Source organism: Branchiostoma belcheri, unplaced genomic scaffold, assembly GCF_001625305.1.
Source record: "Branchiostoma belcheri isolate BF01 breed outbred unplaced genomic scaffold, Haploidv18h27 scaffold4, whole genome shotgun sequence".
NCBI lineage: Eukaryota > Metazoa > Chordata > Leptocardii > Amphioxiformes > Branchiostomatidae > Branchiostoma > Branchiostoma belcheri.
The window spans coordinates 861,598-876,993 of record NW_017804020.1 but is presented as its reverse complement, the minus strand read 5'-3'; the positions used below and the strand labels follow the sequence as shown (position 1 = coordinate 876,993).

Here is a 15,396-nt window from a genome sequence, read left to right as displayed (position 1 = left end):
ATAAGAACCTGAGTTTGCTGAGGTGGGAAGTTGTTGTCCTTGGTGGGGCTTTGCGGCATGGGTAGTGGAGCAGACAGAGGGGGGTGGTACAGTTGGTAGTATGGCGGGGAGCCGTCCTGATTCAGTGCCATGATAGGGAGGGACGGTTGGCGTCTTATCTGTCGTGAAAACAGGACCGGTAAATTTTAACGTTTGTACATACGTGTACTCCTTGGCCTGATGACACCGAAACTCACATGGCTGGAATGCATGCTGTATTTGTTATTTTGATACATTTTGAACTTCGATTTTTTAGTTCTTCCTTTATGCCCTACCATTATTCCCATAGCACCAAGGGAAGGTGTACAAGTTAGAAAACCTTGTTTTGGTCACTGTTGATATTTCCGTAACTGTGCATGGTAAGAGACTGCGAGGGATGGCACATTTGGTAGTGAGGTGGGGACGGAAGAAGAGACAGAGTCGTAGGGCGGGCGGCTCCCTGTTGAGAGAAGAACAGTCAGTATGTGTGTACGCACACTTGGGGACGTCCTCAGAGCTTCCACTTAGAGAAAAGTTGTGAGAAAAAGAAAACGACATTTGAGAGAAAAAGTTGTGAGAAAAAGAAAACAATGTTCATTCCAAACAGTAAAGGGCAGCTTCCTTGTGTGTCTGAGATTCTGTTGTTGTCAATATCTTTGGCTAAATCTCTTCATTTCTTATATAGAGTATGGACACGGGCTGGCCAAGGGATGGTTTCTTTATAAGCAGGGAGAAGCATGGGAACTGCGGGACAGGGCTTGGAGGGCAGCCACAGAAAGCTTGAAGCTTTGTCACCAAGGGTAGAGATCTTCACGGATGTCCTTTCACATACTCACACAAGTGACCCATTAATCGGCACATGCATTATTACCTGGCAAAAAACAGCATCAGAATAGGGTCTGTGCAAGTTCCCAGTCCAACCACAAGAAGGCAACGACAATCAAAAATTCACAAACAAGCCACAGTACTTGACGCAATGTCTCATAGGAGAATAACAAATTCATGCCAAGGAAAATGCATTCCATACATGCGCCAGAAAGCTATCAATGGTCATACATGTATAACATGTGCATTTAAGTGCTCCATACAATTATATAAAGCTGACATGCCAAAATCAGTGCGCAGAAATCTTCTTCAAAGAAAGGCCACCTTCCTTCACCCACACCTTTAGTAAAATCCCTTCACCAGCAATATACCAAAAGGAATGCACCATGCACAAAAAGGTCAATATTCTTACATGGAAGATGATGTGATGAAAGAATTAGGAACATTAGGAATGCAAGGATGTAAGGGGATATTCTACAAGTGCTACGCGTGGAAAGGGTCTAAAGAGGCTAAGATGAAAAGCGTGGTACATGATCAGCATGCAACTGGTGCTATGACTTCTAGCAGGACTCCACCATTGAGACATCCTTGAAAATTTCTACCGCTATGGAGGCCATGTCAAACGTTCAGAGACTTCATGCAAACAAAATCATTTCCGTTGGGACTTATATTTTAGGGCTGCTTAACGTAATGATGATGGAAGTCCTTTTGGGAATGATCCTTGTTTTGCATGAAGTCTGTCAACTTTTCGACATGCCCGTGAGGGTTTAATTTGAACCTTTTTGGCTTTGATTCGACTGTTTCCTTCGGCGGGGTTTTCGGCGACAGCCGGCAACGCGGGAGACATGGAGAGGGACGGCCTCCTCTCTCTACTCGGACTGGATTTCTCGGGCGAAGCGGGCGGGGTTACCGAGTTTTGGTGGCCGTAGTAGTACCCCACTAGAAAGCGCTTCTCCTCCTCGCTCGGGCTACCCAGAAAGGGTACGAAGGGCCTGCCCTCCTCTGGCCACGCCCCGACAGGCGGGTTGGTGGTGGGGGAAGTGATTGGGTAGGGGTAATACTGAGGGGCTGTGATTGGTTGTGAGAGAGGCAGACCGACCTGTTGACAGGGACAGAGGAAGAGAACACATGTTAATATGATTAGTGCAAACAAACGTTCAGCGGCAAACATCAAGCAAATAGCAGTGAAGCAGTCCTTGGAATACTGTGTTTCTCATCATAATCCTGTGGGAAAAAAGACAACCAACATGGTTGGAGAATGCAGAGCACATCAGTTGCAAAAAACTGGCCATTTTGTTAAGATGTTAGTAGGGAGACAAAACATTGACAGTGAGGAGGACATATGAAACATTTGAGAATATTCTTGGACAACACTTTCAGTTCTGTAAAATGGGAGGGGAAGAATATGATTTTTTGAGGTGAACACATCTGAAACATGTAAATATTGGTAAAGTGTACCGTACCTTTGTACTATAAGTAAAGAGAAATAAAACTTCTTCACACACCACCGAGTTAAGGCACTACTTTGATGAATACTAGTATACAACAAGCCTAAAAAGCCTTATCCCTACCTGAATATTTTCTTCAAAGATTAGGTAAAGGATGAAGGAATGGGGAAACAAATGTAACAATGTATCTTTAAACTACAGGTAGCTTGGAGGACAGGGGAAGGAAGGAGGGGGAGGGAATTTTGACACACCCTTGGGTATTCATGTAAAACATCAAGAAAGTAAAAATACTGATTCAAAGACTCGTCATTGCCAGACATGTACAACTGAATATCAAATCAAAAGCCATAACAAAAAACTAAGAATGAAAGATACACGTGTACGTGTACATGGTACATGTACATCACCATACCAAAACCATAGCAATTCAGGAAAAAATCAAAGACTCCTCAGATGCAAGGTTGACAAAATCTTCCTCCTACACCATATATACATGTAGAACAACAACACTGGAAATGTGGAGTGACAGCCAGGACAAAGACAAGGGATCTTCACTGACACTAGGATGCACAGGAACTGCTGGGTAATGGTAAAAGCTGTTACCACAAGAGGAAAGGTTTTGAGGATAATTATGTATGATGATGGTGGGGTAGATGAATGCCACAACCGACTAGTAGTAGTAAGACTGTTAACAACTGTTGGCTGATAGTGACCTGCGAGGTGACCTGGGGGCTGGTTAGGCTCATGTTGGGCGAGTCATACATGGACACTGGCAGGGAAATGCTGTGTTGCAAGGCTTGCGAGCCGGGCACGCTCAGGGTAGCCGAGTCTGGGTGGACTGCCGGGCCCGGGGGGATCCCTGACAGCCCTGACATGGACAACGACATGCTGAGGTGAGGCGCTCCTAGCATTACTGGAGACTGTAGCGTAGAGAGAGGAGAGAAAGAGACATGGACTTATTTTTAGTGAGAGCAGGCCACAGGACCGTCAGAAGCACAAGTGCAATGTAGTGGTAAGGATGACAGGGGATACTGCAGGGGTAGCTAGGCAGAAATATTCTTTTGAAAATTGAGAACAATAACTAAACATCATGGAGAAAGAAAGGTGTATCAACTATAGGAGTCAAAGGGATCAAATATGAAGCTCTGACTGGAATCTGTGAAATACAAAAGACGGAATATCACTGAAAGTGCATCAAAAGTGTAGGATAGGCTGGGAGAGGAAAGTACATGTAACATGAGAAATTGTTGTAGAACAGAGCAAAGACAAAATGGCATCCAGTTTCCAGAACAAGGCAGTCTATGCCCAAATGTTCACAGCTTCTTCAAGACTAGTTGTTGTCACATACAAATGTAAGACATATTTCCCTTGTAATACCGTGTTACGGGAAACGTACACTGTAGAATCAACATCAGAGAAAATCTTCTTAATGGGTAAGTCTCAAGCAAGGTTAACATACTTCCTACACATAAATAATTTATTTAAAAACAAAAAAGGAAAAGCTATGCGTTCTCCGAAAAAGGATATATTCTTCTATAACATATTCATAAAACAAAATCTACAAGACCTGACGGCAAGACGAAAAGCAAGTGTAGTAAGAAGAAAATGTTGAACCATGCAGGAGAATTATGCTAAAGTCTCATCACGCCCAAATGTGTAACTTGTGACACCTGTAAGACAGCCTGACTGGATGGCAGAGAAATGGTCTCTGGTACGGGGCCTCCTGGGATAGCCGACACGGGGAGCCCCGGGAGAGAGGGTACCGGGACAGCCGACAGAGAGGATGCTGGGAGTGCTGACAGAGAGGATCCTGGGAGTGCTGAGAGAGAGGGTGCCGGCTGTGCAGGTATAGAGGCGGCCTGGGCCCCTGGCAGAGAGGCTGGGACACCGACCATGGTTGGTGGTAGTGCAACACTAGGCTGGCCCACTAGGAGAGTAGGCTGAGAGAGAGAGAAAGGTAGAAAGACAGTGTGAAACACAGACAGCAGAACTGACATACATGTAACACCGGATCAACGCTGTCTCTTCAATGTCCCAGTCAGGAGCAAGATGGAGTTGAGGAAAAGTAAGAATAGTACACTGTATGGTTAGAAATGGAGACGAAACAGTACAATGTAACTATGGCACATGGGTACGATAAAGGTTTTCCTTTGTACAATGTAGGTCCATGGTTGCATGTATCTCTGATGCAAAAGCTAATTGTTACAATGTTTATGTGGGTCTTCTTCTATATAGGGCTGTTTCAAATTGGAAAAACAAAACATCCATAGTTTGTTGTATTACTGCTACTGGACTCGTTAACTATTACTATTTTTGCATTTGTAGATGCCCTACTATCACTGTAAGTATTACATATCAATACACAAATATACCTGTCTATGATAAGTTATCTAATTTCATTTCTTACACACTACTGATCTTTTTGTATATTCTGCACCCACTAAACAGAGTGTTAGAGCTTGAGACATAATGTTTATGTCAGTAGCCTAAGTCTTGTCTTAACTTCAGTACATGTATGCAAACTGTGAGAAATACCTATAACCATACCTGTTTCGTCTGGTCCAGCTTTTGTCAATTAAGATTTTTACTCGTCGATTCAAACATACACGAGGTACAGAATGCATGGCTAGCTATTGATTACATGACATTGTACATGTATCTACAACTTACCTTAAAGTTTGTAATCATTACACAATACATTTTAGTTTGTACCTTGGACTTTGATGGAAAATTGTAAAATCTCAATATTTCGTACTCTACCTCACTAGATGACTTGGTTTTAAAAATGCAACCAGAAGAGCTTTATGCAAAAGCAAAGGTTCTAATATCCATACTTAACTAACTAGACTACGTCTAGACATTACATCACTAAGTATAAATTAAGGCAGCCTTCAGTGAAGCATTGCTGCAGTATATGAAGATGACTGTATTGTGCTATATGAAGAAGCTACATTTGTACGAGGGAAAAATTGTTTTAGGAGCAACAGAGAAAAGGCTACAACAAAAAGGACCTGTTGCATGGTCTGGCCGGCAGCCATGGTGGTGACTGTGGTGTCATGAAAAGCTGTGGTCAGCAGACCGGACACCGGTAGCTGAGGGCAGCTCGGAGGCAGCGGGCAGGCAAGCAATGTTGGCGGCTATGCCATGGGACAGAGACACACAGAAATACACAAACGTAAGCACAACCGTTTCGTGTTGTAGGTACTACAAGATGGGGACCCCAGAAAGTGCGAAATGGAATGAAATGGAACAAACCAATGTACATATTTCGTTTCATTTTGTTCTATTTCGTTCCATTTCTCACTTTCTGTACATTGACAAGATGGCAAACAAAATGACAACGAAAAGACCATACCATACGAAAAAGACCATACCATACGAAAAAGACCATACGGCTTTCATTCTGAGCAAGAGTATTGTGAGTGGTTAGTAGCAAAGGTGGCTAACGGCAGGTTATTCGAGCAGTGAGGTGGTGAAGAAATAGAGAAATAAGTACATAGTTTAAGAAGTGGTGAAGATACAAGTGGTGAGGAGGACGAGATAAGTGGTGAGGAATGGCGAGGAAGGACAAAATAGACTTCAAAGAGACCTGGTCGACAATGGGTGAAGGTGGACGAGACGGAACATTCACACTCGCAGACGAGAATGGTGACAGAACATGGGGCGAGAGCAGCTGTACACTGACGCTGTTGGCAGAGGACAAGTCCTGTACAATGACCGATGGTACCTGCATGGCAGCCATGGCTGGATCCTGAACCACCATGGAAGTTGGGAGGACCCCCATACCAGGCTGCCCCACCATCAGTACCGACTAGGTAAAACACACACAGACAGGCATGGGCACAGGAAGAAGGGGGGTTAAAACACATGCAGATGAACACGGAGACCGTATCACTGTACATTTACATGCTTCCTCGCAAATGTGGCTCGTTGCTTTTCTATTGTTTATGAATTGTTTCATGCTTCGACCCACACATTTTTTCACGACTTTTCAGATTATATCACTGACATTCTGTATGTATCCATTTTCAGCCCAAAAGATAACTACCTAGTCTAGCCTCAGCTGCTAGGGCAAGTGGAATGCAAAAATTATGTCAAACAAAAACAAAACGTAATACACAACAATGGAGCATTTTATAAGGGGCTAACATTGTGCAATAACCAAGGCAAACAGGCATATATGCAAGCACCAAATTGTAAGATATAGAATGCATGGTAAGAAGCAAACTAGGGATGAACAGGTATGGTAATGCTGTCTTTCGTTCTTTCTCAAACTACATCTTAGTGTAGTCTGAAAAAAAAACATTAATGGACAGTCATAAATTTGGTAAAAAAATACATGTAGATGAATTGGTCAGTGAAAAATCTCTGTTAACACCCTTGACCAATCGAGAGGACCAACACTTCTTTAGGTCAACGCTTTTAAAACTTTCGTGTCTGTATGTGAGGTGATGGTCACGACAGTGTGTGGAAAAGACAGCAGAAATGTTCATCCCTAGTTGGAAACAAAGAAACGGAAAAACGTTAAGCACCTTGTCACCATTGAGCCGTGCGGGGGCAGACAAAGTTGAAGACAGGGATGGGTGGGCTTGTTGTAGTGGCGCCGACTGTGTGGACATGGCGGCGGAGGAGTAGGGCGGCCCCGGGGACACCCGAGTAGTCTGGGCGGGCGCAGACATGGTGACACACAGGGACTGGTGCAGGGTGGGTGGGATGGCGGATGGGTGGGCCTGGCTGGGCTGGCCCATTGGGACGGTGTGTCTACGGGCATCCAACTGTGGCAAAACGGACGGCTCAATTTGAATGGTGTGTCTGCGGGCCTCCAAGAGGGCTTGTTCAGACTGTGCGACTGCGTGTCTGTACGCTTCAAGCTGAGAAACTGTGTGAACTGACTGGTGATAGGCCTCTAACTGTGCCGCTTCAATCTGTACGGTATTTCTATGAGCTTCCAACTGTAGCATGGCCTCCTCTCTCTGTACGGCCTGTCGATAGGCCTCTAGCTGGGACTGTTCAATTTGGACTGTGTTTCTGCGAGCGTCTATGTGTGAGTACGTCAAACCCTGTTGCTGAACAGTTGGCTCCCCCGGGCGGTAACAGTCCACATTGGGCATGGACTCCACTTGGATAGTGTGTCTACGGGCCTGAGGAACATAGGGTTCCATGGTGGTGTTAATGTTTTGTTGCAGTGCGTCCACGGACAATGGTGAGGTGGCATAATGCCCTGCCCCAGGTGCAGGTGCTTGCATGGGCGATGACGAAGGTGGAGGTTGGTGGAGTGGCGGTGGCTGTGCCGGCGCCGCCATGGTCCCCTCCGAGGGGACGGAGGCTGGCATGGCCGAGCCAATGGGGAGGGACGGGCGGCGAGTGGCAAGTGCGGCGACATGAGGGAGCGGAACCTGGTGGGATGAGAGAAGGAAGTGTGGCGTCAGCGAGGAGGGCACGGGGCCACTCCTGCTGACAGTGTACACGTAGAGAGATGACGGGTGACAGTCACAGCGCACACAAGCACAAACAAGGTAAACAAACAACAAATTAGCTCAGGATGAACAGACGCATGAAGTGAACTGCTAGGTTCCAACAGTTAACAGCATTAGTAACTACGTCACCAGACGTGTTAAGCCAATGAGAGTGAAACAAGCAGTTAGGCATCAGAATGCAAACTCTGTTAAGTGGCAAGTGTACTGCACATTAGAGGGCTACGTACAGACCAGCACATGGAAACAGAGGAGCCATTATGGTAGGCACATCCCTGCAGTTAGGTTACTGTGTTCCCTGGAACAGGGATCAGTTCTACACTGCTCATCGGGGCAAGTCATGGCTAGGTAGCCTGCGATAGCACACAGCATGGACTGAAGACAGACGGTGACAGACAAAGTTGAAGCAAAGAGAAAGTTGAGAGAAAATGAAGAGGTGGAAACAAAAAGAAAGGAACAAAGAAGAAAATAAAGACCTGTTTAGAAATGGTATGTGAGAAAAGCAGGCGATGGATTGCCAACCGAGTCAGGTCAGGAAATGAGCTGGATTTTTCTTTCTGAAGAAGAAGAAATGCCGTTAGCAACTGCACTTCTTTGTTACAGCTTGCTGGAGGCAGAAAGACAGAGAGTTGGACAAAGAGGATTACATGGGACAGCTGCATGTGAACAGAAGGTGGTACCACTACCTGGTACTGAACTTGCAGAGAAATGGGCATGTTAATCAAGTCATGGAAGACTCTGGGCACCCTACATGACATGTACGCATGTACTAAACATTATGTTAAAGGAAAGGTATAGACTTATGATGCAAACCATGACATGCAAGCAAGACCCATGCAAGTCACACTGCCTCTGCAAGCTTGTCTCTTTCCTGTTTCAATACAGATTTTCTGGATGGAACTTCTACAAGCATAAAGTAAGGTACTAAAAACGATTAAAGTCTTTGGAGGAATACCCTATTTCGGTACGTTGTACTAGTATCTGAGGTAACTTTTTAACATGCGCTGTAAATTGAATGGCTGTGACATGCTCGATGTTACTGGGATGTTTTGTGACAGAGGTGAAATGGGGAGGGCTGATATAATGCATGTCATTCGAGGGAAAATGTACTGAACTAAAACAGATTCGGCCAACAGTCAGGGAATGCTCAAAAACTCATTCAAACCAAAGTAAACAATAACAATGGGAAGGATATGCAAAACTAAGGACTAAATATGACTTACTAATCAGGTTGTAATTATATTGTAGTAATATGAAACAACATCCATGCGTAACTGCATGCTTTCCATACAGTTTTAACATGCAATCCCAATGAACAATACATGAACAAGAGGAAGATAATTGGGAGCAAAAATATCACTGCGGTAATAGCGTATCTTCATCCAACAAGTTCTACGCAATTTTGACAGTAGTGCCTTGACTTACACGCACATGCCGTCATCTCTAGTGGAATCTAATTTGCTAGATCTAACACTTGTCAAGAACTCACAAACACCTGGGATTCAGTAACACTACAAGAAAAACTACTGGCATACGGATTGTAGTAATATAACTAGCTGGAGCTAAACATCTATTTTTGCCATTATAGCCAAGGCTATCAACCTGCTCTCCCTCCAACAGGGTGGCCAGTGCATGGATGCCTGGTGGGTCCTGTGGGAGGGAGAGGGCAGGCAAACCCATGGACAACAGGTGAGTGAGATTAGTTGGGAGGGCAGGCACCGAGGAACGGCGACCGCGGACAGCCTCCTTTTTCACCTGTGGCATGAAGGCCCAAGTGGGCATTAGGCCAACATATCCACAACTCTGTTTCTTTACAACAAGAAAATAAGGAACTAGAATTGACAACGAAAACAGGTAATGGTATAACCCCTTAACCAAATGGTGAATGTGACTCGAAAAAGGAGACAGAACAATGAAAATGGTAATAATGGTAATGGGGGAAGAACACATTAGTCGGAAACTATGCTAGGATCCAAGTATTAGGGTAACTTGTTCCAACTTTGAGCATATTACATCTCTGAAGTGTATAGTAATGAAGGATTACCATATGACATCATGAAAACTGTACTGTATTCCCAGACAGCACAAAGCTTTTTTTGGTAAAAAAAAATCTATCTTTTGTTTATATCACAGAAAGGTTCATGATTGTTATTTGGAGGGAAACATTGGTTGAGATGATCATAGTGGATTAAAGTTTTAGACAACTGAAAGAATTATTTTCTAATGTCCTCCAAGATGCAAATCCTGCAAAACTTATACACTTAATGAGATGTATGACTGATGATAGGATGAATGAAAACAAATGTGTACATCAGAAAATAGAGATACTGTCTACGAGAGCCCCCATCATGTCCTTCCTACCTGCTTCATGTACTGTGGCATCTGTCCTGGTGGGAAATGGCCAGACATGGACTGGTACTGTTGCCCTAGCTGTTGCTGCTGGTACTGCGCCTGGTGGGGAGGGGGGCAATGTGAATAATGTCAAAACAAGGTCATACCTGGGGTGTAAGCAATAAAATTTACCATGTTTACCAGTGGTATTAGTGTGCAGCTAAACAATATGGATACCTTACTGTTGCCAAGAAAATGTATCTAAGGAACAAATCTAAAGAGCTACATGTAAAGGTTATGTACATGAATTTGGAAATCAAGAATTAATTTAAGAGCTAGGAGCATTAAAAAATTGTTTGCAAGCAAACAGATAAATGCTATAGCTAAAAGCTTATCCAAAATATTGCCAAAGGGTGAAGAAAATGTAGAAAGGATGAGCAGGCCACTTCCTTGGCTGATGAAATTGGAAAGCACTCCCACCAATGTCAATCATCAATTTGCTTCCAACCTTGGGTACTAGCCAAGGATGATAATGACAGTTCAGTACACAGTGATTTGTTAGCACTGTATTTGGAAGGATCTTACACTTGACATGGACTTTCTACCACCTAACTTTAGGTACTGGTAAGCAGTTTCTTGGAAGATGAAAAAAAATAAACTGTTCTCCAACTCAAAAAGAAATTGACTCACCAGAAATTTTCGCCTGAATCGCTGTCTTCATATTAAGCTTTATGACCTAAGTGCTGTGGACATCTGACTTTTAGCCACTGGGTCAAAGTTCGTCGGAAGTCGGTACCGCCCCCCCCGTCACGGTTGAGTGAAGGTTGGTATGCTCAAAAACTTCTGGTGAGTTAATTTCTTTTTGAGTTGGAGAACATTTTATTTTTCTTCCTGTATTTTACCAACTCAGATGAACTTTCATGCTAGTTTCTTGGAAGACCTGACAGTCAGTGAGACCGTTAGCTAAGTGTACCTGCTGGTATGGCTGGTAGGTCTGCTGCTGGTTCTGTGGAGGTGGTGTGGATGTCTGGGGCTGGCTGTAGAACTGGTGCTGCTGGTACTGTTGGTTGAAGTACTGCTGCTGCTGCTGCTGGTGGTACGACTGCGAGCCATGGATGCTGGAGTCACGCGACGAAACCTCCGACGTTAGAGACGAGCCCACACCGCTCTCGGGCGCCGTGCCTTCACCTGAAATACGATACGACTTTATTGGTTTATGGCAGTTTACATGAAGAATTTCATCTAGTCTTCAACATTACAGACATATATATTTACAAACTTTCAACTTTTAAAATTTGCATAATCAATTAAAAGGTGTACGGGAGAACATTAAAAATTACTAAATATAGCCGAGATCTTCTTCAATACAAAAATATCAAACATTTATTTCGTAGTAGAGCGGATGTGGCCTATATACCCAATATAAAATGTAATCATGTTAGATCCTTTAAGACCAGAATATTTACCAAATATCATTGATTATTTCATTGGTTTTTGGGTGTAGATTTCATGGCTGACTGTTTGAAACGGATTTAACCTTTACGGTTGTTCCGTACTAGGTATTGGCTTATTGACTAGCAAACTTCTTTCTTCACAACCACTTGTTTAACAAGAGTGACTGTCATCTTCTTTGGGGCAATTATTAGGGCAACTAGGGATTGGATAATATTAGAGAGAGAGAGAGAGATAAATTCTATCTACAGTACATTGTTACAATATTTTCATGATATTAAGATTAGCAAAGCAATATGGGCATGTTATCAAGTACATGTATACCCGGTATTGCATAGTTACAAAGAAAAGTTTTAAGTAGAAATGTTTAATACAGATACTTTCCTCTTAGTTAGAATTAATCTTTACAAACAAATTCTTATATATCACTGATATGTATGAGCTACAATTTGTCTAGATATTTGTGTACGTAACACATTTAATACAGTGTTGACTGACCTAAACTTAAAATGTAAAATCTTTTGGAATTGACATGGATCAACTTTGGCATCAGTTGTCACTCCCACAGCCATTGTTCTACACGACTGATCATTGTATATCTTCCACGAGATTAAACCTTCCGGTCATGCAAGGTTGGACGTAATGTCAAATGAGCCGTGTGTCTTAGCAACATTACAGTACTGAAGAAGAAATAGTGCACATATAATACACTTAGTAGTGGAAATAATCATCCTCATTGTACCATATTACATTATGCGTAAGTACAGAGATTACAAGGTAGATATTCCTTCAAGTTTGTTACTGATATGTGTAAGCGTCAGCCTGAAACTGATTGCAAATTACACACTGAATACAGTAAGTTTGTGGGGGCTCAATTTTGCAGTTGAAAGGAAAGGTGGCATTTGCTATAATACAGTATTATGTTTAGAGTTCACAGTGGGCACACATGTACAGAGTGAGCGACTCACAGAAAATTTGTATTGTCATATTGTCTGCGATGGTATGATTTTGCGGTACCACAAAAACCAAAGACTCACGAATATTCATAGCATTTACGGTAGGCACTGTGGCACGTTCTCCCCTTTGGCACATCAGGTTGGTGGTATTTAAATGCAGTTTTGCCCGAAGCAAGTGTTTTTGTTCGGATAGTTCCAGGGTCAATCCCCAGTGTCTGGTCAAACGTGATGCCGCCACGCTACATTTTTCGTGTCATACATCCCATAAATTATCTACACACCCTTTCTTGGATTTTAAAGAAAATCCCTTGTCTTTTGCAAAACACCTTAGAGAATTATTTTATAGCAGTTATAGCAACAAAGCTACAAGAATAAAAGTAATACACCTCTGTGAGGAAAACTTTTATAAACCATGACAAGCAGGGAAGAGAATGAAAGATTTAGATAGGCACTGACTGAAGCATACAATGTAGATTGACCAAGGTGAGGTCATGGCTGGTCGTTAAATGCTTTTTAAGCACCTGGCATAAGTTGCTTCAACTTACAATCAGATTCAGAACTCCACAAAAACTTTTTATGATGATGAGGAAGCATTACGGTCACTGAAGACTTTTTGTTGCATTGAAATGAGTGAGAAATAATGTCGATTTAATGAGCAATAACTGAGCTTAATGGCCTTTTAATAGCACATGTCATGGACATACATGCACATGTATGTATGTCATTTCAACATGTCTGTGAAATCGGGAAACAGAATGCATACAGTACCTTTCTTTCTTTCTTTCTTTCTTTCTTTCTTCTCATAACTATATCAAGAAATTCTGCAAAAGGTCCTGACTCAAGTGTTCAAATGGAGGTAGAATTGGATACATTGTTTTAAAAAAGACAGCATTTCATAACAATGCTAGATTGTACTACATGTACTGTGATGTACACGACATTGTGTTGAGAGACATACCAAGATCTGATTTCAGGACGGAGTCAATTGCTAGCTCAATTTTACACAACATTTGCTCAAAACCTGTTCACTCAACAAATTTGTGAAGAACAATCCCTGTGGACATGCAAGGTTAAGAGACAACCATAGGCTACAGTGAACCCAATGTCTGAAACAGTCTACCACCAGACACACACACGCACAGCCCTAACTCTGGCTTCCTTTAACTTTTAAGAGACTCTTTAAAAGACAGAAATCAGAAATGACAAAAACCAACAGATACGAACCATATGCCAGCGCTCACTCTTATGTACATATGTATGTATTTTGTACCAAGTATGTGTAATAATATGTGTATGGATTCATTAAGACTTTACATGACGTAAAGTATATCTTTGTAATCATTATACGTTGTCTGACCATTCTCTCTTCCCTGATGACCTCCGTAAAAAGTGGCCTGCAGGCCAATTTGACCTTCCTTATATGAATAAACAAAGGTTCAAACAAAGGAATATACATTAGCGAAGGTCCTTCTGAAAGATTTAACAAATGTGATAGCTTCCAGGTATCATGAGTGCTGGAAGAGTAGCTTTTCTTTCCCTTGAGGTACAGCACAGCTCTTAGTCACGTTGCAGGTGTTACACTGCCTACAGGCATGTTGCACTGTTAAACATAGATTTTCTGGATGATATGCCAATGCCTTCCAAAGACATACAATGACAAGATGTAGCCAACATGCAGACTAAAGTATTTCACAAAAAGTCCTTCCTTTCAGACTTACTGACCACATACATTCTCATCATCATTTCAAACTTGAAGATTTTGAAGTAGCCCAAAAGCAAGCTACATGTACATGATTGTACGTGACTACGTGAGGAGTACCTGTATTTTTTGGTACCACCAATAAATACATTATGTAGATATAACTAGCCTATGACACAAAACAAGCAACCATTTTCTGTCAGCAATATCACATTTTTGCCTCACAGCTATGAGTATGCTATCGGATAGGGTGTATTCAACTAGATTTAAAGAAATTGTAGAGAAAATTGACTTGAATTTAAAATCCAGTTTAATACTACCCTGAAATCACTTTGGGTGACTTGAAACGAAAAGTCCAGGGTAAAACGTTGCCTCTGACACTGACAGATTACTGTTATCGCCTCCCCTGACTTGTTATTTGTCATACTTCAGTTAAATCCTACTTGGGAGAGAGATACAGTGTTCACGAGAGGCCTGACTGGCTAACATAACACTTTGCCCAGCCGTCTCGAGCCTCGGTTCCGCCATACATAACAGTTCAAACTATGCAGAGAATGCTGGGAAATACACGGGCTGGGCAGAGCTGTTTATACTGGATTGATTAATGCCCTCTCGGAGGGCTGTGACAGCGGGACTTGATAATCGTTACATCCTGTTTTTCTCATCGCACAACCTTGACTTTGAGAGGTTTGAACTTCGCTTTGTTCAAATATGCAAGAAAGGCTGGACCCGAAACCTTCATAATGATAAAAAAGGAACAAAATGTCTGTATAGGATATAAATGGGGAAGTTCAAAATTAGCTTTCAGTTTCCTGTCAAACATAATTATATCTTTATGTTTACGGAATATTGAAATATTGTTTTTGCTCTGTTTCCTCTTCTTCTTCTCCAAACTAATAATTTAAAAACATGTTTGCTTCATGTATAGGAATCTGATATATAAAAGCAACCAGCTACTAAAGATAATATGATGTTTCAAAAATGGTATGTAAAAGTTAACTGTGCATTCAGGAATAACAAAGTTGAAAATCAGGGATTTCAAATACTTGCCTGGAAATTTGGAAAATGACATTCCAAAATTAAAGTGTATAAACTATAATTGATCAATTGACAAGTTGTGCTTAATCTTATTTACACTCAGTCTGTTAATTCATAAAAGGAACATATGAACTGTTACAGTTGATATCATTTGC

At 42.2% G+C, this 15,396-nt stretch overlaps 1 protein-coding gene across 31 annotated transcripts in view; it reads right to left on the bottom strand.

The window, feature by feature from the left end:
* LOC109477311 (serine/threonine-protein kinase WNK1-like) overlaps nt 1-15,396 on the bottom strand; it is a 78,322-nt gene that overhangs the window by 22,138 nt on the left and 40,788 nt on the right. For 9 of the 31 annotated variants that reach the window (XM_019778443.1, XM_019778444.1, XM_019778450.1 and 6 more), the window contains 9 exons: nt 11,070-11,284; nt 10,127-10,216; nt 6,824-7,066; nt 5,881-6,102; nt 3,962-4,231; nt 3,005-3,211; nt 1,622-1,942; nt 359-478; nt 9-158 (listed from right to left, as the gene is read on the bottom strand). In XM_019778443.1, coding sequence (XP_019634002.1) covers nt 9-158; nt 359-478; nt 1,622-1,942; nt 3,005-3,211; nt 3,962-4,231; nt 5,881-6,102; nt 6,824-7,066; nt 10,127-10,216; nt 11,070-11,284 — 1,838 coding nt within the window. The remainder of the gene's footprint in view (nt 1-8; nt 159-358; nt 479-1,621; nt 1,943-3,004; nt 3,212-3,961; nt 4,232-5,880; nt 6,103-6,823; nt 7,067-10,126; nt 10,217-11,069; nt 11,285-15,396) is intronic. The other 22 variants (XM_019778457.1, XM_019778459.1, XM_019778462.1 and 19 more) reach the window with 14 other exon arrangements.